This window comes from Cygnus atratus, chromosome 9 (assembly GCF_013377495.2).
Source record: "Cygnus atratus isolate AKBS03 ecotype Queensland, Australia chromosome 9, CAtr_DNAZoo_HiC_assembly, whole genome shotgun sequence".
NCBI classification, from domain to species: Eukaryota; Metazoa; Chordata; class Aves; order Anseriformes; family Anatidae; genus Cygnus; species Cygnus atratus.
This window is the reverse complement of record NC_066370.1, coordinates 25,259,182-25,284,127: the sequence shown is the minus strand read 5'-3', so window position 1 is coordinate 25,284,127 and position 24,946 is coordinate 25,259,182. Positions and strand designations below refer to the sequence as shown.

The 24,946-nt window shown below is 57.8% G+C and overlaps 1 protein-coding gene across 1 annotated transcript in view; it reads left to right on the top strand.

Annotated features, from left to right (window-relative positions):
* The first annotated feature begins 319 nt into the window (after window positions 1-319).
* Window positions 320-24,946, top strand: part of KCNAB1 (potassium voltage-gated channel subfamily A regulatory beta subunit 1) — a 33,006-nt gene continuing 8,379 nt past the window's right edge. The window contains exons 1-8 of the mRNA XM_035566461.2: window positions 320-602; window positions 16,154-16,197; window positions 18,979-19,016; window positions 20,152-20,231; window positions 20,792-20,836; window positions 21,773-21,817; window positions 22,282-22,325; window positions 24,415-24,501. Coding sequence (XP_035422354.1) covers window positions 382-602; window positions 16,154-16,197; window positions 18,979-19,016; window positions 20,152-20,231; window positions 20,792-20,836; window positions 21,773-21,817; window positions 22,282-22,325; window positions 24,415-24,501 — 604 coding nt within the window. The 5' untranslated portion in view covers window positions 320-381. The remainder of the gene's footprint in view (window positions 603-16,153; window positions 16,198-18,978; window positions 19,017-20,151; window positions 20,232-20,791; window positions 20,837-21,772; window positions 21,818-22,281; window positions 22,326-24,414; window positions 24,502-24,946) is intronic.

The window sequence follows — 24,946 nt, the reverse complement described above, 5'->3', positions numbered from 1 at the left end:
GCCGCGTCACGCCGCCCCTCGCGCTGCTGCCGGGAGCCGCCTGCAGCCGCTCGCAGCGCCCGGCGGGGGCAGCCGCGGGGCCCAGCCCGGCCGGGGGGCACCGGGGGGGAGCGGGGGGGAGCCCCGCAGAGGCGCGGAGCCTGCGGCAGGGCAGAGCCGTGCCGGGCAGGGCGGAGCCGAGCCGGGCAGCGCAGGGGCAGGGCGGCCGGCGGCGGCTGGCCGCGGGGTCGCGGCCCGATGTCGCCCCGAGCCCCGGACTAGGCGGCGGCGGTGCCCGAGGAGCGGCGCTGAGCCCCCGCCGCGCCCCGCTCGCCTCGGCCCGGCTCGGCCCCGGGGGAGCCGGGGGGGCCCCGGGTGCCGGGGTCGCTCCGTCGGGGCGCGATGCAAGTGTCCATCGCCTGCACGGAGCACAGCCTGAAGAGCCGCAATGGGGAGGAGAGGCTCAGCGGCAAGCAGAGCGCCGCCGCCCCCAACGTGGTGAGCGCGGCCCGGGCCAAATTCCGGACGGTGGCGATCATCGCCCGCAGCCTGGGCACCTTCACCCCCCAGCACCACATCTCGCTCAAGGAGTCCACCGCCAAGCAGACTGGCATGAAATACAGGTAAGGGGCCGCGGCTCCCCCTCCGGCTGCCCGCGGGTCCTCCGCGGCCAGCGATGGACCTGGGAACCCCCGCGGAGCCCAGCGGCATCGGGGCCGTGATGCTTTTTGGGGCGGGGGTGCGCGTCCGGGGTGCGCTACGAAGCCCTCCAGCCCGTGTCGGTTACGGGCGATCCACGTGAATTTACAGCGCTGGCGTTAAGATGGTTTCCGCCGAGCGCTCCACGTAACTCGCGCTGGGGTTAATGAGCAGAAAGATCAATTAGCAGAGCGGGTTTGAGGCTGGCCGGGAAAAGTTCAGGTGCAGCGTGCGTGGGGCGAGGGAAGCGTCTGCCCTGGGTACCGCTCCGTCCTGAGCATCACGCAGACTTCTTAGCCGGTGTGTATAGCAGGGAGGGGATGAGAGCCAATTTAAGTGAAATGCAGGAGAAAACCGTCAGCCTTCCCCTGGAACGCCTCATGTATCGCGCTGGTTTCTGTCGCTCTTAGCTTGGGAAGGACAGACAATAAAGGGCTGCTCCTTCTCTCTGAAACGCTCCGTGCGGGGAGCTGGCGGCTCTGCCACACCTTCGGCTGAAATCAGGAGGCTCACGCTGCCTCTGTCGGCTTTCTCCTGTTCCGAAGGTCCCTTTGGTCAGCAGCTGGCTGGCGGTGGGGCCGGGGCAGTGTCCGACCCGTGCCTGCCCCAGGACCCCCCCACAGGGGCTGCGGGGCTGCGGCCGGTGCTGCCGTGGCCGTGCTGGGCAGGCGGTGTGGTGCTGGGCGCTGCTCCGGGCCGGCCCTTAGCACGGGTGCACGAAGTCCGGCTGCACGTGCGGCTCGCGCGGGGCTCGGTGTAGGCAGCGTGGCTGTTACAAAAATTGCCGTATTAACCCTGCGGGAGAGGCACAGGCAGGGTGTACGAAGACAGAGCGGGTGGGATGCTTTGAGCACTGGTGCTGTCCTTCGGCAACTTTCCACAGGGGCCGTGCCCCCCCCTGCTCCTGCACCGCAGCAGAAGCGATCGGCATGGCAGGCGAAACCTGCCGTGTCTTGGAGCCCAGAGCACATTCAGAGCTGTAATCTGTTACCGAGGCACAGCTCCTGCTCGTTAGGCTTACGGGCGCTGCGTACTAATTGTCAGCAGTTATCTGTGCTCGTTTCCCCAGGGCTCCCCCAATTACCGACACACGGGGTGGCTGCAGTTCTCTGCTGCCTGCAGGACACAGCCACCCCTGCAGCCTCGCAAAGTTGGGCCTCTGTAAATCATCCCTGGCTTATCGCTAGATAAGATTTCAATAGCGGAGACTAAATTCTCCAGCTGGCATTCGGCACGGCTCTGACAGCTCCCCCGGCTCCGGCTGCGTGAGACCTGGGGGATTGCATCAGGAATAGCATTGCGTTTGTGACAAGGCTGATGTTTTATCTTTATGACTAATCCCTGGTTCTGCTCCTAAATCACTCCATATCTAGAGAAGATTTCTCCCCCAAGAGAAGCAGGGCAGGGGAAATTGGAGAAAGAGCTGACTAAACCTCCCGGCTCAGCTGTGGTGCTGCTGGATCGAGATAACCTTTGGTTGGGGAAGGCGCCTTGCGACAGTGCCGGGGCTGATATTTTGTGTTCCTCTCCGGTTCCTCAATCCGAGGGAAATTTGGTGCCTGGAGAAGCCAAAGGCTTTTCCCGGTGGCTGCAACAGCAATGCTGTGAAGTCCTCAGCTCCCTTTTTTCAAGCTGAAGTCTTTCCCAGTGCATTTTCTGCTTGCATTATGTCACTGCTGACAAGCTTTACAATGTGTGCCACCTAAAATTACATGCTAGTTAAAATGCCTCTCGCTCAGTGCTAAAAATAGATAAATCTGCTCCCTCCCCCCTGTGAGACCCTGTGCAGAAGATGGGGGTGCTGCGGCCGGACGGGCCGTGGGGCATGGTGCCAGCCCGGACGGGGACGGGGACGGCAGGCGGTGGGGAGAGCGATCCTGCCCCACCGTGGGGATGTGGAGGGAGGTGGTGACAGTGTGAGTGACGGGGCGGTGGGGGTGGCAGAGCCGGCTCTTTGTCAAACGGCTCGTTTCTGGCTTTGCTCCAGATGAGAGAGCAAATTGGCATGCAAAATACACAGCTTACTGGAATAAATGCGTTCTTTTGGGAATATCTGCAAATATTGGGATTCAGGTGTGTTCCCGCGAGTGTGAGCCAGCCTCTGTATTTACTTTGCTCCGTCTCGTTTCATTTCCTTCATAGCAGATTGTGGCATCAACTGGGCATCGAGGCGGTGGAAAGCAAACGGTGTGTGGCTGCGGGAATCGAGCCACTGCGTGCGGACGAGCCCACGTGCAAACGAGCCCACGTGCAGCCGTGCTGCGGGGCTGCCGCGTGTGCTGGCCATCAGTCAGACCGGGCTTCCCCGGGTGCCACCTCTGCTGGATGGAGGCTGCGTCACCGCCGGTGACACGCTTCTACGTGCGGGGGTGCCCGGGGGCTGAATCCTGCCCAGGTGCTCGGGGAGGGCGTTGGGGATCGCCTCGAGCCTTGCCTCGAGCACGGTGTAGCTGCGGTGTGCGGCTCGGAGAGTTGCAGCCTGCTGCATTGTCCCTGGTAACAAAGGGCAGATCGCATCCTTCGGATGCACGGCACGGGAGGAGGGGGGGCAGGCTGAGGGTTCAGCATCTCTTGGAGGTCACCGACTGGGTTCTCCTTCCTCCTCGTTTGCCTCTTTTTTTCCTAAATGTACCGTCCAGCCCAGTCCAAGCTGTCTGTGAGGCTGTGCCCCAGGCCTGATCCCGGCACACACCACGAGCACCGCAGAGAGTGCCGTGCCTGGTGGGATGCCGTCAGCCCTGTGCAGGGCAGCACTCGAGTGGGGGCTGAAACAAAACACTTTTTAATTACAAACGCAGGCAGGTGGATTTCACAGTGCACGTTTGCCCCATGGCTGGCTCTGAGCCACTGGCACAGGCTGGGGAAGGGCAGAGCACACACGTGCCGGGCTGGAAGATGTGCTGCATGCTCAGGTCCCTCCTGCCCTCCTGGGTCACGGGCAGGTCTTGAAGCCACATGTGCTTACAGGCAGCCCTGCAGGGTGGCCCGAGCATCTTTCCCTTCCGTGCTTTCTTTTCCTGGCTCCTTGCCTAAGTGCTGCTGCTTTCCAGGCTGCAGAGCTCCGTCCTGCGAGCTCTGTCCTGTGAGCTCGCGAACCGGCGCAGAAGGAGGCAGGAGCCAAGACAGAGAGGAGTGGGACCCGGGGACGCCACGGGCCCTTCCCCAGGCACGACCCCATGCACAGGGAGCGGTGAAATGGGGGCTCCTGGTGCTAGGGATGAGGGGGTGCTGTGGGACCCTCCTGCACCCGCCCAGCACCAAGGCAGTGCCCTGGCCAAATTCCAGCAGAGATAATTGTGTTCCGCCAGCTGAAAATTCCTCTGCAATTTGAAGGTGTTTTTCTTCGCTGCGTGTCTGTGATCGTGGGTTCTTGTCGGAGCGCTTTATTAAGGAGCTGCTAATGCGCTTCGTGTGGCGGTGGGCGGCCGTGGGCCACGGGGGGTGTGGTGGGCGCCGCGCTGCTCTCCTGGCACAGGCCGCCCTGCGCTCTGCCCACCGCCCACCTGCAGTGAGGGGCACAAAACGGGACCGAGATATTCTACCCTCTAATCCAAACCCATATCCACTAGAGAACATGATTAAAAAACTCCCTCCCAGAGTTATCCCCCAGGCCCCGTGGGCTGGGCCCCCACCCGAGCGGGCAGCGCTGCTCCGGGGCATCGTCCCCCCGCACCCATTCCCCCGAGCAGTTCCTTCCACTCCTTCAGACGTGCACTGGGGGATCTGAGGGCTACAAGCGAAAATTGCGCTGCTTTTATTCCAGTCTGGATTTCTCGTGTAGAAGCATTGCGTTATTAATGCTAGAATTGCACTGAGGAGGCACGGCTTTGTATGCAGATGCCGGGCAGCGTGCGTGGATGTGCAGAGGTGCACAAGTGGGGGCTCAGCTGAGCTGAAGCAAACCTCAAACGTGTCGGGCTGGGACGAGCCCCTGGCCTGTAGGGCCAGCAGGTGGGCTGGGGACACACGGTGGGTCCGCGGTGCTTCTGGAGGGGCAGAGGTGAGAGCAGGGGTTCCTCGCAGGCCTTCAGGACTCCAGCCTCCCTTTTCCCTACTTCTTGCTGCAAATATTTGCCACAATGACTACCTCGTGTATTTCGTAGTTCATTGTTTTTGCTGCAGTTACGAGTGGCTTTAAGCACTGGTGTGAAATAGCCCAATTATTCTGATAGAAAATTACATATTATTTCAGTAGTTCTCTTCAAATCAGGTTTGTTTTTATGGTTCGTAGACTGATCTTCGCTTTATTGCTGTAAGTCAAGACCACTCCGGTGAACAGAAAGGGTTTACCCTTAAGTTCACCACACATTTGCCCTCAGGACTGCAGCTTTTAATGGCTACAAAGGAGGGAGGAATAGCTCAAAGATGGGGAAAAGGCAACCGGCTGAATAAACAAAATCTGAGCTGATTTATGCTGCTATGAACTCCCTGATGGTGTCTAACAGAGAACTGGGACATCCCCTCCCGGAGCCACACACAAATAATGTGGTGACACACCCCAGCCCGGGAGCGCCTGGGCCGTGCAGGCCTCTGCGCCTTGCCCTGTGGTCCTGGTGCTGAGCAGCTCGGTGTGGTGCTGCTGGGCCTGGCTGCCGGCCCGGCCCGTGTCCGCCGTGTCCCTGGCCCCCCAGGGGTCAGCTCTGTCCCGGTGTCTGTGCAAGGTGTGGGACAGAAACACCCCCCCGGGGTGCTGGCACTGGTGCTGCGGGGCGGTGGCACTGGGTGGCACCGGGAGGCTCAGCAGCGAACCGGGGCCGGGGCCATTCCCAAACTCGCATCTGAACCCCGAGAGAGGTGAGCTGAGGGGAGCCAGGCTGAACTCAAGGACAGCCGATGTTCTGAAGTTCACACTTGACATTTCTTTATGCAGGTGGCTTCTTAAGCAGAGTCAAAGCTATGATATTTTAAGGAGGCTTTTAAATAATGCAATGGTATTCTTGCGACAGGCTTTCGAAATGTGCCAGCAGCGGTGCCACACGATGGGCAGACGTGGCCGCGGGTGAGAGCACTCCTGGGTGGGCGATGCTGGGGTGTTTTGGTGCCCTCCTGTGCCTGAGCCCAGCCGGAGCCTCCCCACGAGGCTCTGCCCATTCACCGGTGCCTGGGGAGCTCAGCAGGACGTCCCCATCGGCACTGGGCGGCCGTCACCTGCCTGCGCCTTGTGCCACCAGAAGTGTCCCCTGTGGCGGGGCTGGAGCAGGCTGGATGGCTGCGGGCCACCTCTCTATCATCAGGCAGCATGTGCTGGCTCTCCGGATCAGTTCTCGGAACTACCGGAGTGAACGCTTGCTAAAACTGGTCCTGGGCTGTTCCTGCATTGGGATTTTTTCCATTTAAAGGCTGCATTACGACATTAATCTAATGCCTAAATGGATGGAAGAAAAGAGGTGATGTAGAAACACCGCTAACTTAATTGCTAGTGAAGTGCACAGTTTTAAACATTTTAAAAGTATTATTTTAGCATGGCTGCTCTGGCAGAATCCAAATTGAATTCCGAGCAGACTTATTTTTATGTTAGATTACCGCTGTACGCTGCAAGCTGTAGGGACAGCTTGGAAAGGAACCCCTTCTTGGCAGCCAGAGGCGGTGCTCTGGTGTCTGCTGCGCGCAGGGTGCTGGAGACAGGGGCACCTGTGGGGGCTTCTGGCAGCCGTGCAACAGCTCCCCAGATTTTTTGGAAAACATTTTTTTTCTGGGGGGGAGCCAGCAACAAGAGAGGGGGCAAGGGGGTGGAAGAAAGCAAAGCTTTTTCCACTCTGCAAGGAACAAAGCCAGGCATGAAGGTGACAGCACTTTGCTCTTCGCTCCCAGAGCCAGGAGGGTGCCGAACCCACCCCGCTGCGCCCCACGGCCGCAGCAGAGGGCACGAGGCATTTGGGCACCATTTGGAGCGGGTGCTGCGTGCCCAGCCCCGTTCACGGTGTGGGACTGGGGGCCTGGCAGCGCCATGTGGCTGCCAGCAGCGCCCGCCGCGGGCCCTGCGCTTGGCTGCGGCCCATTCACTTTCCCTTATCTGCATGTTAATGCGTCATCCACAACTTTCCTGAGGAGGCAGCCAAAAAAATTCTGGGGAATTTCAGCTAAGATGGCCACCTACGCACCCGGTGGCCCTGCGAGTAATGGAGATGATTTGGAAAGTGTGACGGGAGCCAAGGGAGGGGGCACAGATGCCATTTAGACATCTGCCGGTCCCCGCGCTGCCTGCGCCTCGGCTCTGCCTCGCCTGATGCCAAGCCGGTGCTCCCACCTCCCAGCACCCGCCTCCTCGCTTGGCGGCTGGTTAGCAGCTGATCGATCCTTCCCTATCTTGCCTCTGCAGCTATCCCATTCATCGCATCCCCCCGTTTTCTATCGTTGACCTAATGCTTAACGCCTGTGCAGCGGCTCACGTGCAGCGGTGGGAGCCATCACCACCTCCCCAGCAGCACGGGAAGGCGAAAAGGGGAGAGAGGGTGCTCGGGAGGAGGAGGGCTCCTGGCGAGCGGGGACGCAGCGGGAACCCCACTGCCCTGGTGCTCAGGACTGTGCTGCCTGCCCAGCGTGCTGTGCCAGCCGTCCCTGGGCTCCTGCTTCTCCAGCACGAGCCCGGCCACGTGTCTCAGGCTTTTGCCACCCAGAAATCCTTTTCCACCCCCTGCCTGGCTGGGCACGGAGCTGGATTCACACCCACTGCGAGCTGTGATTCCTCCTGGAGCACCTGCACCGGGCTGCGGGGACAAGCAGGGCTCGAATCGGATCCAGCTGGATTTATAGCACCGCAGGTAGAAGAGATTGCAGAGCAGCAGGCAGCGACTGCCAGGCAGCATCCCCCAGCACGTCAGGCACCGCAGGCGTGGGGCTGGGCGATAACGCAGCTGTGAGAATGCCAGTGCTCAGCCAAGGGACCCAGTGCTCGTTCCCAGCGCGCTCAGGTGTCTGGTGGATGATCTGCAGTGCTCCAGCATCTTCTACAGCTTTGTGTGCTCCTCTGTGCACCTTACCACTGGCAGACGGAGTTAAACTGTTCCCGAGGGTGGGTACTTTGCGTGAATGTCAGCAGTGTGGGAGGCAGAGGGGTACCCATGTGCTTGCTGCAGCTTTCAGGCTCGAAGGGTGCCCTCGGCTCCTTCTCTCCGTGGTGCCCTGACCCGAGCAGCCCCAGTTCCACAGACACGCGCAGTAACAGGGAGCGTTTCTGGGGCACCGACAGGAGTGTGGTTTACATTAGAGTAGGGGAAGATTCTTTTAAGACTTTGGTTAAAAACCACGATTCTTGCTTTCCGAAGTCAAAGGTTTTAACCTCTTTCCCGCAGTAACCCGTTTTACGTGTAGAACACGATGCTGCCTTGAAACGGTACTGGAGGAACAGCTGAAGGGACAGGGCCGATGGGGCGTTGTGCTGGTTTTTGCAGGACTACAGGGGACGAAGCAGGGTGTCGTGGGCTCTGCATCTGCCCGTGGCTATCGCCTGCCGAGGCCGTGCTGGTATCCAGGCCTGCACGGAGCCCCTCGCTTCGCTATCTCTGCGGCAGTAAGTGGTTTTAAAATACATAAGGGAGTGGAAAGCCGAGGTTCTGCATCGCTGCAATTACTGCTAATACGGGCTGTAATTTAAAGGAAACTGCTGTGCTTGTTGTGAAGTGTTTTGTTCACAAAATGGGAGTCAGAAACCATTATTTTTCTCCCTTCCCACCCACACCACTTAGAGACACCCCTCGTACCAGCAGAGCTCGCTGGAGGGGCACCCAGCAATTTCCTAAACTCTGCAGCTCTTTTTGAGCTGATGAGGCAAGATTAAATCTAAGGGGAGAGGCAGGAAGGCGCTGAAGTTAATTAAAGAAGAGAATTAACACGTCTGCGTTGCCTTGCCCTCTGCCAGCAGCAGAGCTAACTTGCGCTCGGGGTTGTTGCAGCGTGATGAGCCGTGACAAACGGTGCTTGCAGGGCGCGGGGACGTTCAGAAGTGCCGAGAGCGCTTCGGGGAAGCGGCCTGCGGCCCCCCCGGGGAGCCTGGCGGGTGCGCCTTCCCCTTGGGAAGGGGTGAGGCCGGGCCAGCCTCGCTCTTCCCCACACCACCCATGGGAACACGAAGCAGCCTTGGCGCTGCCGCAGGACAGGACGGGAGGTCTGCACCGAGCTGTGCCGGGGCGGCACCGGGGCCCCCAGCGGAGCAGCTTCGCTCCGGCTCCATTTCTCTCGCCGCGAGCAACCGGCCGGTGCCGTGCTCCCGGCTAATTTTTTTTTTTTCTGCAGACTCTGCCTGCAAACTTGTCAGCGTGCTGCCAGCCTCCAGAGGTGTGGGGAGTCCAGCGGAGGGAAGCGGGAGCCTTAAACCAGTCGGCTAAGCGCCAGGCTGCTTTTTGGTGGCTGCCGAGCACCTCTGCGCTGTCGGCTGGGAGGGCTCAGCCCACCTCCTTCCCTCCCGCACACTCCAGGTTTCTCCTGCTGCCCGCTTCCTTAAAAGAGGAGGTGGAGAAGTAAGTTTTGGCTGAGCTGTTCTGTCCGGTTAAAGGCATGCTGGTGGATGTCGGGGAGCAAAACCCCGGGGCTGCAGCCTGCCCGGCGGGCGTGGGGCGGTGCAACGTCAGCTCCGGGAGTGTGTGCACGAGGTGCCGCCGGGGCCTGCAGGAGTTCTGCAGCAGGAAGGAAGAAGCGGACTTGGAAAAGTGCTGGGGACTGTGAAGTGGAGAGCTTGGAGGGGAATTCACCCCGCAGAGATTTGGCATTACAGGGGGGCGAGAAGCAGGCTTTGGCAGGGAGGGGGAAGTGGCCAGAACCCAGTGCCTGGCGAGAGGCTTGGAGCCCGTGTTGGAGGGGAGACCACCGTGGAGCGGGCTTTGCTTTTGCCAGGTCTGGCTGGGATGTGCAGCACTGCTTTTTCAGGGAGCAAATTACATATTTTATTCATTTTCTGTGCAAAAAGGAGCTGTTCTGAAGCAATAATGGGGATGTTTCTAAGCAACGTTGTTTTCCCACTGCAAGCTTCAGGAGCGGTGACATTTTTGTACGTTTTTGTAACAATAAGCCAAACCGCCTGCTGTTTGCACACAGGAAAGCCTTGCCTTGGTTCTCCCAACTTTGCCTACCCGGGTGGCTCGGGGGCCTTTAGCCCCAGCCCCGGGCTCACCCCATGCAGATGTTCGCGGGCACGGGGGGCCGGGCTGCTGCAGGGCAGAAGGGCTGGGTGGGGGCCTCCAGCAGGACCCCAGGAGGCTGTCCCCGAGGGTCTGCCCACCCAGCACCCCGTCCTCGTGTCCCACCCAGTCCATCTGTCTGCCAGAGAGGGCTGGGCTGGATCCCGCTTCATGCACGTCCCGTGTCACCCTCCCTGCTGGCCCTGAGGCTGGGGACACGGCGTCCTCGTCCCGGCGGCCACCTGCTGCCATATCGGGGGGGGGCTGGCCCAGGCAGGATGCGTCTCCTCCATCCGGCACTTCTGGTAAGGGTTGGCCGTTGTGGGCACAAACTCCAACGCAGGGCAATCAGGCTGGGGGTGGGAAAAGGGAAGATCGGCACGATTGGATTTCTGTGGAGCTCGTCGGTTATTCTTCCGTGGGTGTGGAGCCTGAAATGCCTCCGTCACTGTATGTGGTAGCGCATAGGTTTCTTTACAAAACTTGTGTTCTCCCTTAAAAATACACTTTTTCTGTCTCATTCCTGATAGATAGATGGGTGGATAGGTAGATAGATGGATTGATGGATATACAGACGGAGGGATGGGTGAATAGATAGACGGGTAGATGGATAGGTGGATGAGTAGACAGGTGAATGGATGGACCGATGGACGGATGGGTAGCTAGACTGATGGGCAGAAAGATGGATGGATAGGAATACAGACAGGCTGGTTCCCCTCACCGTGTTGTTCAGGTGGGACCATTGGAAGCAGCTGAGCTTTAACCAGATTCTGAAGCAAAGCTCCTCGGCAGCTCCAGCTCCCGAGCAGCCTGACTGTCTCTGCTGTGAAGGTTCACGCTCTTCGTTTTCCACCTCTCCTGAACACAAGGCTGCTTTTGAGCCATTTGCAGCCGGGGCGTATGCAGGGCCCCCCGCCGTAACACCCAGCGCCGGTGCTGGCCCTCGGGGAGCTGGGGATGGGGCAGGGAGCCCCGCCGGGCCGCGCTGCTCCTGTGGGGGGGCTGGCAGAGGGAGGTGGGCAAAAAGGGAGCATTAAAGAGCAGCTGAATGTAGCGCTGCTTTGGGGACCGCCCGCTGGGGCTGCCTTCGCTCCCTGTGGACCACCTGCAAGGGTGAGGGATGGGCGGTGGGGTGGCAGTGGGGTGTTTCTGGATAACCAGCGTGTGTTTTCTTCCGATTGCTTTGTCCCTTTGCCATCGCGGGAAGCAGCTGCGGGTTAATGAGTTGATTAAGCAGCGCAGGAGGCTCAGACCATAAATCACTGCCAGAAGGGGCTGCAGGTGTGGGTTGCCTCGTGTAGGAGAGCTGCTTGCTGCCCTGCAGCTTCTGGGAGCGTGAGGAGGGGTGTGCTGGGCTCGTGGGGGGCTGCCAGGGCTGGGTGCCCCTGCCCGTGGGGTGAGATGGGCTGGGGGCAGTGTCGGTGTGGGGCTGGTCCCCGTGGGGTGGCTGCTTCTGGCACTGCAGCCATCGCTGGGTGCCCGTACCCATTTCCCTGCGCTAGAGTTAATTAAAAGCGAATAATTACAATCGCTTTCTGCCCCGTGCCACAGGAGACAAGTGCCACTCCTGCCGTATGGCACGGGCTGCCCCTCAGGCACGTTTCCTCCCCCTCTCCTTTAATTAAGGACGCTGGCAGCTCTGGATGTCCCCAGGACACGACCACGCACCTCACCACTGCCCCGGCCCAGGCTGGGCCCGCCGCAGCAGCCCGTAAAGGGAGCAATGAATTACAGATTCCCTTTGGTCTCGCTCAGCTCTGCCTGCACCGTCAGCACTTACCCTTCAGAGGAAATAATTAAACTAAAAGTTGCCGTAAAGCATGTGAAGGAGGAGCTGGCTGGAGGCAGAGGACAGCGAGGGCCGTGCTCTCAGATCTCGTCGTGGCTGTACCTGTGCTAAATGAGGTGTCCGGGCACGGGGCCGAGAGCTCCCCGTGCCGGGGCAGCTTCACTTGGAAAGGTTTTTCTCAGCTTGGGCGTTTGGCAAACAGGGGATTATAACGGGCTGCCCCGTACGCCCCCGAGTTAATTGGGACAGTGGCATCGCGGGGAGGGATGGGTTTTGAGCAAGAAATGGTTTAGCGGTGCTCGAAGCTTAAAATGCTTCCTAAGCAGAGGGGATCTGGAAGCAGCTTGCAAGTAGCTAGGGCGGTGAAAAGGCCGTCCTGACGGAGCAGTGGGGTGGAACTGAGGGGACAGAAAGCTGTGGTCAGACCCTGCGGGGAGCTGCTCGCAGCGAGGTGGGGGGCACGGCTGAAAGCAGGAGGCCGCAGGCGTACAGGAGGGGCTGTCCTCTGGGGGGATGAGGCTTCTGAAAGCACAGCCAGCAGCCCGGGGGGAGCTTCCCAACCACCTCGCGTCCCCCTCCGTCTAGCTGCAGGACCGCCCGTCGAGGCACAGGCAGCCAGCGGTGCTGTAGGACTTCGTTCCCGTCGCGTGTCCTTCCAGAAGGAGTTAAACGGGCTCAGCCTTGCCGCATGATCAAATTATTCTCGCTTTTCATCGCCGAATATTCATCTCAGTTTTAAGCCTTCTTGTCTTTTTAACTAAAATTAACATTTATTTCAGACAATCTAATCTTCCTACAGTGCCGCGTTACAAAGAGCAATCCCCTGGGAAGGGATTTCAGCCTCCTTTGTTCCTGAGATTCTTGAAAAAACGTGATTTTTTTCCCCCTGAATTCTTACAGTCAGCCTTTATCCCGGGTGCCTCTTGTTACCCTCGTCTCTGTTCTGGATTTCCTGCTGAATGTATTATTCCCCCTCTTCCCGTTTCTATTGCTTTTTAACTTCCTGATGCTGAACCAGAAAGCTCTTGAGGTCAGAAGCTGCCGTCTTTGCCTTTCTCATGAATGTACAATTGTGGCTTCAGACGTGCAGTAAGCAATTCCTACACATCTTTCAAATCCGATACACCTCTCCGCCTCGTATTTTTCCTGGTTTCGCTCATTATTTTGCTCGCAGCAAAATGGCTAACAAGCAAAATAACTTTTTTTTTTTTTTTTTTTCCCCACTTTTGCAGAAATGGAAGGTTTTGCTTATTCAGGCTTGTTCAGCATCCCAGTCAGGTCCAGAACCAAATTATCTTTTATGAGGATAATTTTGCGTGCATTAAAAAGCTGAACTGCGTGGCAGGTTTTTGGCTTTGTTGGTTTTCCCTCTGCGGTTACAAATGAGCAGCACTTTCCCGTCGGCCCTGTGGACTTCGAGAAGGGTTTTTCCGTGCGGAAATTCCTCCTTCCACCTCGCACCCCGGGTGCTGCACGGACGGAGGGGTCGTGCCGTGCCGTGCCGTGCCTCCCCCGAGCCTCTGGTGGGCCTGGAGCCGCCGCCGAGGAGTGGGGCCGGGGCCAAGGTGTGGGCACGGGGAGCGGTCACTGGGGCGAGCCTGATGGCACGGGCGCTTCCCCGGGAACCGAGCGTGCCCTCGCCTTCAGGAAGCCTGGTCAAGGGAAAGGCCTGCCCTGCTCGTGTGCTGCTCCCGCGCCTCCGTGTGTTCCCGACAGCGTCGCGGAGCTGCGAGCTGTGCTGTCAGCGAGCCAGGCCTTCCCCTCCTGCGCCCGCTGCCCCAGCGCAACCCGGCGGAGCCGCCAGTGCTGCGGGAGCCGCTCTGATGTGCACCGGGAGAGAAGACGGGCGTGCGCGGCTTGGCTTTGGGGGCCTTTTCCCCCTCTTGCGCGGAGCCCCCTGTTTGCAGGGGCTGCAGCTCACCTCGGACGGGAAGGATGCAAGATTTAGGTCCCGCAGAAGGAACGTGTGGGAGACAGACAGCAAACGGCCAGCCCCGCTCGGTGCAGTGGGGGGCTCTGCCCCTCGGGCAGGGCTTTTCCCTCTCGGTGCGGCCACGGGCAGGGCTCTCCCTGCTCGGCCCACCTGCAAAGCGCAGCAGCAGCTGCCGCTTCTCACTGCTCCGCAGCCAGCCGTGAGCTGTGGGTGCTCCCTGGAGCTGCGCTTTGGTCCACTTAAATTAATCCTCCCGATTGGCTTCTGCTGGACAAAATCAGTCCTCCAAGTGCAGGCTGCGCAGGGCCCCGATGCATTTCTCGATCCCCAGGGACACGAATGGGGTAGAGGCGGGATGGGAGGCGCGTTACCGCCGGCAAGGAGCCGGGCCGCCGCGGGCGCGCTGATGCAGCATCTCGCTGACCGTGTCGCATCCTGACAAAACGCTGCGTTTTTCAATCCAAACACCATAAAATTTGCTGCATCTTGCAAACTTGCATCTTTCCACCTCTGCCTAGCTGTAAACCTTGCGAAGTTTAGAGAGGAAAAATTCTTAACTACTGCTGCAGCCTGGAGCATCCTATCCTGTAACGAGTGCAGGGACAAAGACCCAGGGAGAAGCACTTTCCCTCTGGCTTTGGTCCGTCCTGCTCCTCCTAGGGACATTGCTCTGAGGAGCATCTGTGCTGGGTGGCTGGTCCCCCTGTCCTGGTGCCGTCCCTCTGTCCCTGTGAGCTGCGCTCAGGAGCAGGACTGGGTTAGAGCAGTGATGTCTGGAGGAGGTGGCTCTCAGGAAGGTTCTTGTTTTGCTTTCTTCTTCTTTCTCTTTTCTCTCTGAAAATGTAGCTGCTTTGCTTTAGGCTTTGTCTTTCAGTAGTCAGGGAGGCGGTGTGGAACGCTTCTCAGGCCTTGCTCATGGTGCAGGTTTGGGATAAAGCAAACCAAGGCAGTTTCAGACAGGCGGTTAGAAGCAGTTTGAAGGCTGCCCCGTGCTGCACCCAGGCAGCCGGAGCCAGCAGCCAGTGCAACCTTCCTGCGCTCAGCAGGGGCTGGCAGGGGCTCGTCCAGAGCTCCGGCCTTGCAAAAAGATGTCAGAGGTGGGAGAAGCCAGGCAGAGCAGTGAGAAGTGGTGTATGAACAAAGGAGAGTGCTGCTGAGCTGCTGCAGGGTGAGGCAAACCGCACCTGAGAGCGCTTCAGCCTGGCTCATCTGGACCCGGTGCCAAACCTTATGGAAAATGCACAGGGTAAGCTGCCCCGTTTTTACATCAAGTGAATTTGGTTGGAGTTGAATTTCTGATGCGTGCACGATGTACTGGCCCCCTTCCTCCAGCCGAGCAGCTACTGAACTCAATTTGCGGGGAGGATCTTGCGCTAACAGGACTTGGCGTTTTCCGCCGTTGGCTCCTTAGCGTAGACATAAATTTTTCCAAGCACCGCGGTCGTGTGCACGCTAAGTAAACGGCAAGGACAGCTTTTGGAAAGTCAAACGCGATGTTTCCGCCCAGATTCGTTAGAGGAGCAGCCTGCGAGGAGCCGGGTGGAGCTCGGAGCAAGAGGTGCTTTCCAAATGGGAATGGGGCTGGAAATGTGCAGCACCCCTTGGCTGCTCAAAGAGGGCCCTGGGCTGGGCGGGCTGGAACGTGGAGTTACACCACACTCCTGACCCTGAGCCCCAGGTCATGTCCCCTGCCGGAACGGCACATCCCTGGCCGGAGCGCCAGGCAGCTGCAGCTGCATAACCCTAACTTTTTTAGGGTTATGCTTTGGGCAGGGGGAGACGGGCATCGCCTGTGCCAGCACCCTGCACGCAGCGGGTTTTGTTACGTGGGGGTCTGTCAGTGTTCTTATAAAAAGGTGTCAGGTCGGTGCCTGCCCCAAATGTGCTGTGAGCCTGGGGCTGGCGGGGCTGGACGCGCTCTCTCGCTGTCTGAGCACAGCTGAGGCCCTGATAAGTCAGCGTTTGGGGGGGTTCTGTCCTGTTCTTTCTTTTGGATTTAAATAATTCATTACCAGCAGCAAAAAAAAAAGTGCAGTAATTGTTCGCCGCGCTCTGCAGCGGAAGGTAAAGAGCTGGCCCCCAAATTATACCTCGATCTGGCAAAAAAATTGCACAGATCCGGCTGTGATGTGAAGGTTAAAGCAGGAGGGTATAATTAGCGGGGCATTTCGTGCTGCCGCGCCAGCTTCACGTTAGGGTAGGGGGTTCATGTACGGCACGTCTCACGGCCTCGCGGCTAATTATCTTGTCTGCAGCCCTGCTCTGCGGGGGGAGCACCAGAACAGCCCCTGCGGCTGGTGCAGGGCAGCCCGGGGAGCGGCAGGGGGACGGGGAGGTGAGGGGACGGGGCTTTTCTGGGGCAGCTGGATGGACAGGGGCGCTTTGGCGAGTGGGAAGGGGAATGAAGGGCACGCTGCTGAATAAGGCAAGTGCCCCAGCCAGGGTTACTGCCAGGAGTGCTGAGCGAAGGCAGGGGAGCGGCGTGTGTGTGTGTTACAGCCCCTGCTTTGGCCCCCAGCAGCCCGGCGGTGCCTGAGCCGGTGGAAATCTGCCCGCCCCCCCCCCGCACGAAAACGGGTGCTTCAGATGCACACCTGAGGGTCTAACGTTGTTTTCTTCTTCTTTTCTTTTTTTTTCTAGAAACCTTGGGAAATCCGGACTGCGAGTTTCGTGCCTTGGCCTGGGTGAGTTTGTGCCCCAAGCCCTGCAGCTGTCCTTTCCCTTTCCCTTTCCCTTTCCCTTTCCCTTTCCCTTTCCCTTTCCCTTTCCCTTTCCCTTTCCCTTTCCCTTTCCCTTTCCCTTTCCCTTTCCCTTTCCCTTTCCCTTTCCCTTTCCCTTTCCCTTTCCCTTTCCCTTTCCCTTTCCCTTTCCCTTTCCCTTTCCCTTTCCCTTTCCCTTTCCCTTTCCCTTTCCCTTTCCCTTTCCCTTTCCCTTTCCCTTTCCCTTTCCCTTTCCCTTTCCCTTTCCCTTTCCCCTGCATGCACCTCACTGCTTCCATTCCGTACCGATCCGAGAACTGACGAATAGCTTATCAATATTTTATCCTATCAATATTTCATCAAAAAGGGCATCTCTGGGCACTGCAGGACGTGTGTGCAGTGACAGCTGCGTGTGTAAATCCTCTGCTGCCGCCTCCCGCAGCGGGCAGGAGCGGGGCCGTGCTCACACAGGTGCTCCCTGCGGTGGCAGGCTCACCACTCACAGAGTGCTTAGAAGTGCATTTCTTCCACAGCGCCTTGAGAGTTGATTTTAAAACAGAGGGGATGTGAAAGTCACCCTGAGTTGTAAAGTCATAAAAATAAGGCCTGTTCCGGCAAGAAGAGCTCTTCTGGTTAAAATAGCTCCTGACTTGCGAAGGACTTCCTCGCTGGGCACAGCAGGCTTTTTTCGTCCTGGCAGTTTCGCCAAGAGCAAATGTTGGGGCGGAGGCAGAGCTACGGGGAGGAAGCAGCGGCAGGAGAAAATCGCCTTGCCGAGCGTTTCTGTGATTGCGAGCAGGTGGGGCCGCAGCGGCGTCTAAATATATCTGAGTATATCTGAACGTATCGGGCCTCTGTCAGCACAGCTGTGGGGCCGGGTGCTGGGGCAGGCACGGGGCCAGCGCCACAGGGCAGGAGCCGGGCAGTGTCCCCAGGCTGTCCCCAGGGCCCTGGGTGTGCCGGGGACAGGGCCTGGGGATCGGTGACATTTACAGGCGGGGGGGCTCCCTCTGCAGCGCGGCTCGGTCGCCTCTCCCACCGCAGACACATCCCGTGCCTGTTTCAGTGCCAGCCTGAACACTTCTCTAAGCAGTTCTCTTGTGCGGCTCCCCAGAAGACCAGTTCACTTCCCTAAGCTCTCCTCAGTAAGAATCCACTTTCAGCTTAGCAAAGTTTCCGAAGGCTCAGCGATCTTCCCCAAAAGAAGAGGCTGCTCACGGCGGAGTCCCGACGAGGTACGAACCCAGCAGTTGTGTGAGCAGGAAGGGGCCAGGTCTTCCCCTAGCACCTTGTTCACTCCGCTCGGGGGCAGAACTTTTGCAAGCCCTGCAAATGATGGAAACGCAGCCCTGGACAGCAGGCGGGGTGCAGAGCAGGCAGGGCCGAGCACCCACCATCGATCCCACCCAGACCAGTGCCAGGAGCCGGAGGCTCCGCGTGGCATCGGCCTCGCTGGGAGCAGGCTGGGGGAAAATCACCCTCGCAGGAGGCTGAGCCTTGGCTCCCAGCCAGGGTGCTTTTATTTTTCTGAGAGGTGACACATCTGCCGGCAGTGGAATTATCAAGTGGTGAATTTTGCATCAGCAAATAACCCAGAAATAGTCACACCACGCGAGGCTCCGAGCTGTGATGGAAACGGAGCCGGATCTGGCTTAAATGCAGAAATGCCTCTGCGGGAGCTGAGGGCACCCAGCTGGAAAAGGCTTTCCACCGTGGGCAAGGGGAGCGGCTGTGCCCTGGGCCATGCCCATGCTCCACCACAGATCCCACACTGGAAATAATGTTTTTTCAAGTCTTTTTGTCTTTTCGTCGTTTGCGTTCCCGCAGGGCCCCCGGGTGGGAGCACACCGCTAATCGGGACGGGCCGACGGGAAATGGCTGTTGGTAGGGGGACAAGTAAGGGTTAGGATTTATTTTTTTTTTCTCTAGTGTATTTTTCTTCCAAGCTGCTCCTCTTGGCTGGGCTGTGAATCATCCTCGATCTGACAGCCGCTGCTGGAAATGCCGAGGGAGCCTTGTGTTTTCTGTGAGGGTTTCTTAAAGCACCCCTGCTGCAGCCCCCAGCCTCCTCGTGCCCCAGCAGCGCGGGCATTTTGTGTCGTACACGGGGCTGGGGGGCTCGGGGTGCCCCTGCTGCTGTCCCTGTAAACCTTTTGTGGTGCTCCGGGCACAACTGGTGGCACAGGTTTGTAGGTACATGGAGTGTGGGGTTTGTGATCCACTGGGTGCATAAATAACCCCTCTTCTTCTTACCTGTGCTTGGGACCTGCGTGCGTATTTAGGCAAAAAAATCACTTCGGGACAAACAGTCTCAACACATTTTTTTTATTTTCAGAAGAAATGCATTTTAATGTATTCCGGTAAAAATAACACTTCTGAGGCTTTAACATGGAAATCGGTCTTCATTTAGATTTTTTTTTCACTTGCTCAGAGACGCTTAATGACAAAACGAAGCCTATTTTCACTTGTACCGGTGCTGCGTGGCACCAGAGCCTGGGCAGCGCGGGGCCGGCTCCGCAGCTCCTGCTGCAGCTGCGCCTGCTGCACGTCCTGGGCTGGAAGAAGGAAACGCAAAATTAGTAAAAAATACCATTTAGTTATTCTGGCAGGATTAGCTGTGGTCGGGGAAGAGTTTCGTTCCCTAAATGACAAGTTTCAGCACCATCAGAACGTTTTCCAACTGCACACGACTGTCAGTCCCTCCTGGTGGGTCTGAACACCAAGGAACCTCTCTGGTAGTAACCAGTTATTTTGTTTTTTTTCTAGGGACATGGGTCACTTTTGGAGGCCAAATCTCAGATGAGGTAAGTAATCCTTGGTTTAAGTATGATGCATGAAGCAAAGCTAATGAGAATAGGTTTTTAATGAAATTGTGGCCAGCAAATTACAGGAGCCTGATTTGGTAACAGCAAATGGCAGAGTCGGTACGCAAAGGAATACAAATCCTGGCTTCTGCTACAAAAATCCTAATGAATCTGACATTTCCAGAGATGAGCTTTAATAAAAACATCTACCCCTTGTAACTAGCTTTTCCCCGCTGCTGGGAGTGACGTTTCCGTGCGTGCCGTTGGCAGCGGCACCACTCCTGGAGCAGGACTGGGAAACTTCTATTTTTGCAGAACGTGTGTAATCTGCGGCAGCCATAAACACCAGGGGCGCAGCATCTCACAGAGGGCTGCCCGATGATTTTAGTTCATTTTAGTTCTCTTTCTCTCCAAAATAAGATGAAACAAACGGAAACGTGCTCGGGTCTCCTCCCCACCCCGGCCCACAGCAGATGGCTCTCAGCCTCTGCTCGTGCTCCTGCCCGCGTGCTGCAGAGCACGTGGACCTCGCTGCCTGCCAGGTACACTGGCAACGCTGTTCATAAAAAAAAGGCAAACCTTCCAGCAGCCTGCCTTGTAGTGCTGCAGCAGAAAATCCCAAAATAACTTCTGCAGCAGGGAAGAGGCCCAGGATTCTGATTTCAAACCTTTTTTTCTTTGTAAGCGACTTGACCTTTGCGGGTATTTCTGCTTGCCGCAGATCACTGGGCTGAGTTTATTCCTGTTTCTCAGTATTGCAGGCTGAAGCAAAAAGAGTTGTTTCAATGACAAATTTGGCTCACTTGCTCTCCTTGTTTAGAATTAGTCAATGCATGGAAAAAAGAAGACTTAAACGCATTTCTGCACTAAACCCCATACATCCGCAGAGCAATTTCTGCAGCCCTATTAAATTGTTGGCTGCTTTCCTGTTAGCAAGCACAGGACTTCCCTCTGGGAAGAGATTAATTCCTCCCAAGACGGATCCGAGGGAAGGATCCGAGGGACGAATCCTGTGCAGGATGGCACGGTGGCACTGGTGCCTCTTCCTGCGCCAACGAGGAGCGAAACGTCCGGCGCAGGCGCTGCCAGGGCTGCGAGCGGTGCCCGCGCTCAGCCCCGTGTCTGCTCCCTGCAGGTGGCCGAGCAGCTGATGACCATCGCCTACGAGAGCGGCGTCAACCTCTTCGACACGGCCGAGGTGTACGCAGCGGGCAAGTGAGTCCCCGGCTTTGCTGTGGTGCGGGGCGCCAGGGGTCCCTTCCACAGGGCTCCGTCCGACTCCTTCCCTGTGCCTCCGGCCGTGGCTCTGCTTGGGAAATCCCATTTAAAAAATGTTATTTTTGGAGCACTCTTAAAAAATGACCCCGCACCCAGCTGAGATGTATGACTGGTGCTGCCATGAGCGCTCACTCTCGGCACAGGGGGGAAAGTGTCCCGAATAAATGACAGTTTGGTGCGTGCCTTAATGAGGATTAGCGGCCCGTGGCGGTGACCCTTCTGCAACGCAGCTCCCTGAGGGAGGAGCAGTTCTAGCTGCAGAGAGCTAATAATGCTCCTGGTGTCATTGCTGGACCAAACAAAAAGAAAAAAAGAATCCCCTCGTAACGTGTCTGACACTGGCCGATCAGTGCTGGGCGTGGGAGGTGGAGCGGGGTGCAGGGACGGGGCCCAGCGGCTCTGCTGGCGTTGGCACAGCACCACCGTGCTGGCCAGGGCGGTCACAGAGCTCTGCCTCGCGCCTCTCCTCTCTGATGGGCTCTCTCTGTCTTGTGCAGGGCCGAGGTCATCCTGGGGAACATCCTCAAGAAGAAGGGCTGGAGGTACCGTACCGCCGCAGGGACCCTCGGGCACAGGGGAATGCGCCCGGTCCTTGCGCAGCCGGTGCTGTGCGGGGCTCGGGAGCGAGCGCTGCTGCCTGCAGGCAGCACCAGGGCTGCTTGGGGGGCAGCTCCGGAGCCAGGCCTTGTAACCGCAGAACAAAAACGCTCTGTGCTTTTTGGGAGCACACACTGACTCCATGAGGCTGCTGTGGTTGACCCGAAATGCAGGTTTGAGCAGGTCAGGACACCTGCAGGTTGTCCAGAGACTGGTGCTGCCCTGACCATGGCACAGGACCACCTGTCTGTGCACAGCAGTTACCTTCCCCGGGTGTTTGTCCTCATTTCCATGCACGGTACGTCGAGACAGATGATGTGTGCATCGGGTCTGTGCGCACGTACAGAAGGCTGTGTATTAGGAATGCAAAGCTGTGATGGGCCTTCATCCTGGGCAGCCTGGTAGGAGATGATACCTCATGTAAATGAAGCGCATTAGCATACGTTGTGTCGTTTTAAGAGCATTTACATAATCTTTAAAGATTATGTGTGTCATAGCCAGCCTGCAACCGCGGAACAGCCCCAGCGGTGCTCTCCCAAAATCCGTGCCCCTGTTCCAGGGGTGATCACTCGGTGTGAAGCATTCTGCGTCCTGCGGAAGAGGGAAGTCGCATCTAGCGAAGAAGCAGATAAATTGTGCTACACACCTACAATTATGCAGCAAAGTAGTTTGCGAATGATTGATATTTGATTTAATATCACATTGGGGTGTACAGATTAGTTCGGCTAATGCATCATTCCCGGGGTTTAATGCCTGAGGGAACACCCCACACTCAGGATCCGTGCCCTGTGCCCTCGGCAGATGGGCAGGAAGCTTTGCGGGCTGCTGCGTGGGTTTTCTGTGACGATTTTATTTAACAGTTTTTTCTTTTCTTCTCCTAGGCGGTCCAGCCTGGTCATCACAACAAAGCTGTACTGGGGTGGAAAGTAAGTTCCAGTGACTCGGGGTGGTGCTCGCCCCCGCAGGGCTGGGGCTGCTGCCTGCTCGCTGCGCTTGTGGCCGGGTTTTTGGGAGCTGGCGCTGGGCAGACAGGTTTGGGGGGGCCCCCCCCGGGCAGACCCCACTGTGACCCGCTGGGAGGTTCACCCCTAATGTTAGTTTGCAGACTAGTGTCTGGGTGGTTGTCATCAGAGATAATGCGCAAGTGATTAAATTGATCTTCCCCCCCTTGCACTGAAGTTCATTTCGCTGTTCGGCAGTGGAGGTGCAGCACAGCTCCCTGCTTCCCACCGTAGGGCTAGGAAATGGGGATTTTTGGCACCCGTCCCACCTGGCTGCATTGCTGCTCCCCAGGCCAATGCTGTCACTTTGGGGGCGTTTCAAGCGTCGCTTCTCGCTGGTGGCTGGTGCCTTGGACCCCTAACCGTGTGTCCCCGCTTTGTCTTTGCAGGGCTGAAACGGAGAGAGGGCTCTCGCGGAAGCACATCATCGAAGGTGGGTGCTGGGCCGGGCGTTGTGCTGTCGGGACAGGTCCGGGTCACCCCAGCAGGCTCCCCACAGCTCCCCGCAGCCCCGCGACTCCATCCCGCGGTGCCCCCGCTCCATGCGGGGTGGGTGCGTGGCACGGCGTTGTACAGGCAGGGCACAAACAGAGCAGCGCCTGTAAAAGACACGCTTCTGTCGTGGGAAGGATGCGCAGCGTCAGCTGTGACCTTGTTACGGTGAGAGCGTGCCTCCCGGCAGGGCTCACGGCAGGGGCTGCTCCTGCCCCGTCCCACCTGACGGGGTGTGTGTGCAGGGCTGTGGGGCAATCGGCCCTCCCCAAAAAGCAGCCACCACTGCAGGGTCCCGCTGCCGTGTCCTCCTCGCTGCTGCGGGATAAATGCCCCCGGTACGACGGGTGTGTGCGGGGGAAGAGCCGCACAAAGCCGTGGGACGAGGCTCGCCGTGGTCGCACGGGGCACGAGGGAGCATCAGGCTGTGCACCTGTGCTTCACAGCGCCGCGGCACGGCTCGCAGCAGCCGCCTCTCGTTGCTGTCTGACCCACTTCTGTCTGCTGGCACCGAGCAGCGTGGGAAGCACTTGAGGCTCCCCTGGAGCTGTGCACGAGCTGTCAAAGCTCCCCGAGCCCGGCCGTGGCGTGCCTGGCTCAGCCGTGCCCAGCGTGCCAGGGTCAGGCCGAGCCCTCCCTGCTGCCCCTGCCCCCCGACTTGTGGGATAAACCCGCACTGCTTGCCGGGGCTGTTGCACGAGGCAGTGTTTGCTGCCAGAAACAGCTAGGAAAGGAAAATTCGGGCTCGTCCATGCTAGGTACCGTGGTGTCAGTCTCCAGACAGAAGGCATAGGGACAGCTCTGCCACGCTGCTATCTTATAAAATAGGTTATATGGAATATATTACTGGTATATTTGCTTTACCTGCCCTTACCCGGGATTTCAGTGCTGCCCACACCACAGCCTGGCTGTCGCTGTGCAGAGCGGGCGCTGTGGGATGAGCATGGATGGCCACAGCACACTCGGCGGGCGGAGCTGCAACGGGGAGCGCTTCGAGTGAGGAGCAACTGCCCTAGAAAACTTCCATCACTTCACACTTGCGGAGTTCAGCCGCATTAGCGTGTGCCTTCCGTGTTAAGGTAGTGCTGGGGAAAGGTTCTAGCCCCGTTTTATTCAGTGCCCCTTTGAGTGAAGCCCCGTGGTGCAGTGTTTGGGCCGCTGGCCCTGCACCCGGGGTGCCTGGGGGAACCGCAGCCATTTCACGGGCAGTCCGAGCCCACCCGCTTCCCGTTCCTGGAGGAACTGCTTCGTGAAATGGCAGAAAAATCCTGGCAGCAGTTGGAATGGTTTCGCAGCAAAAGTAGCAAATAACGTTAAGGTCAGTGGTAGCTATTTTCTATAAATACACTTGGCAAAAACAGCCATTTTTTAATCTCAGAATTCAGCGAATGTTTTCAGACTGCTCTATTTTGGCTTGTTCTTCATGAACATTCATAAAAAACATTTTGTTCCTGGGAAGATTCATAGAAAATAAGCGTTAGGAATTCTTTTTTATCTCTTGCACACACGCACATACCTACGTAGGCTCTGGATGCCGGCTCCCGTCAGCTGCTCGCAGAGAAGCCGAGGAAGCCCGGCAGGCAGGGAGGTGAAGGGGGCAGAGCGCGCCCCCAGCAAGGTTGTTAGCAAGCAATTAGGGTTTATTTATTGTTTTAAATGGGAGGTGACCCCCCTTGGGGTGTTAGATTAGCTCTGAAACAAAACCTGCACTCGGCCACTTTGGCTCACCGCGGGCACTCGTGATGCAGGCGTCTTCCCATCCGAATCTCGGTGTAATTAAACAGAAGCACAAATTACCACGTTTAGTCCTAAATGGCTGAATAGATATGGGGCAACATTACACGATGCGGAGTATCCTTCTGATGCACCATATGGGTGTATATATTCATATACACAGATACACATATGTGCATCCAGATACAAACCATACACCTACAAGTGAAGGAGGCCGTCCCCAGCCCCACCACGGTGCCCCCCTCGTGCTCCTGCGCTGACCCCGGGGGTTCTTCTCTCTGCTCTGCCGTTTGCAGGATTAAAGGCTTCCCTCCAGAGGCTGCAGCTGGAGTACGTGGACGTGGTCTTCGCCAACCGGCCCGACAACAACACCCCCATGGAAGGTTAGTGGGAGCTTTAGCTGGAGGTTTTCGAGCGACTGATCCTGGCTTACAGGCTTATGCCTCTGATGGTAGGAAATGAAAAGCAAATCTTTATTAAATATTCAGGCGAGGCAGCTTAAATACAGAATACCTGCTTCATGATATCCTGGAGTCCTATATATTTACACTTAAATGGAAGGAATTTGTATCTCTTAAATGGGAATTGAAATTTTCTTTAAATCCCAGTGGTGCCCTTAACATTGTTCATTCCTTAATTTCCTTTTCCCAATTGCTTCAGACAAAGCTGAAATGAATTTGTGTTTGCATTCAGCAGATCTCTGTGCCAAATGACACCTGTGCGCCCCTGCCCCGCTGCAGCCAGCTCTGGGGAGGGCAGTGGGCCTGCACCATCCCTGTCCCCATCCCTGTCCCCAGGCAGCCTGGATCCGCCTGCTCCTCACAATGT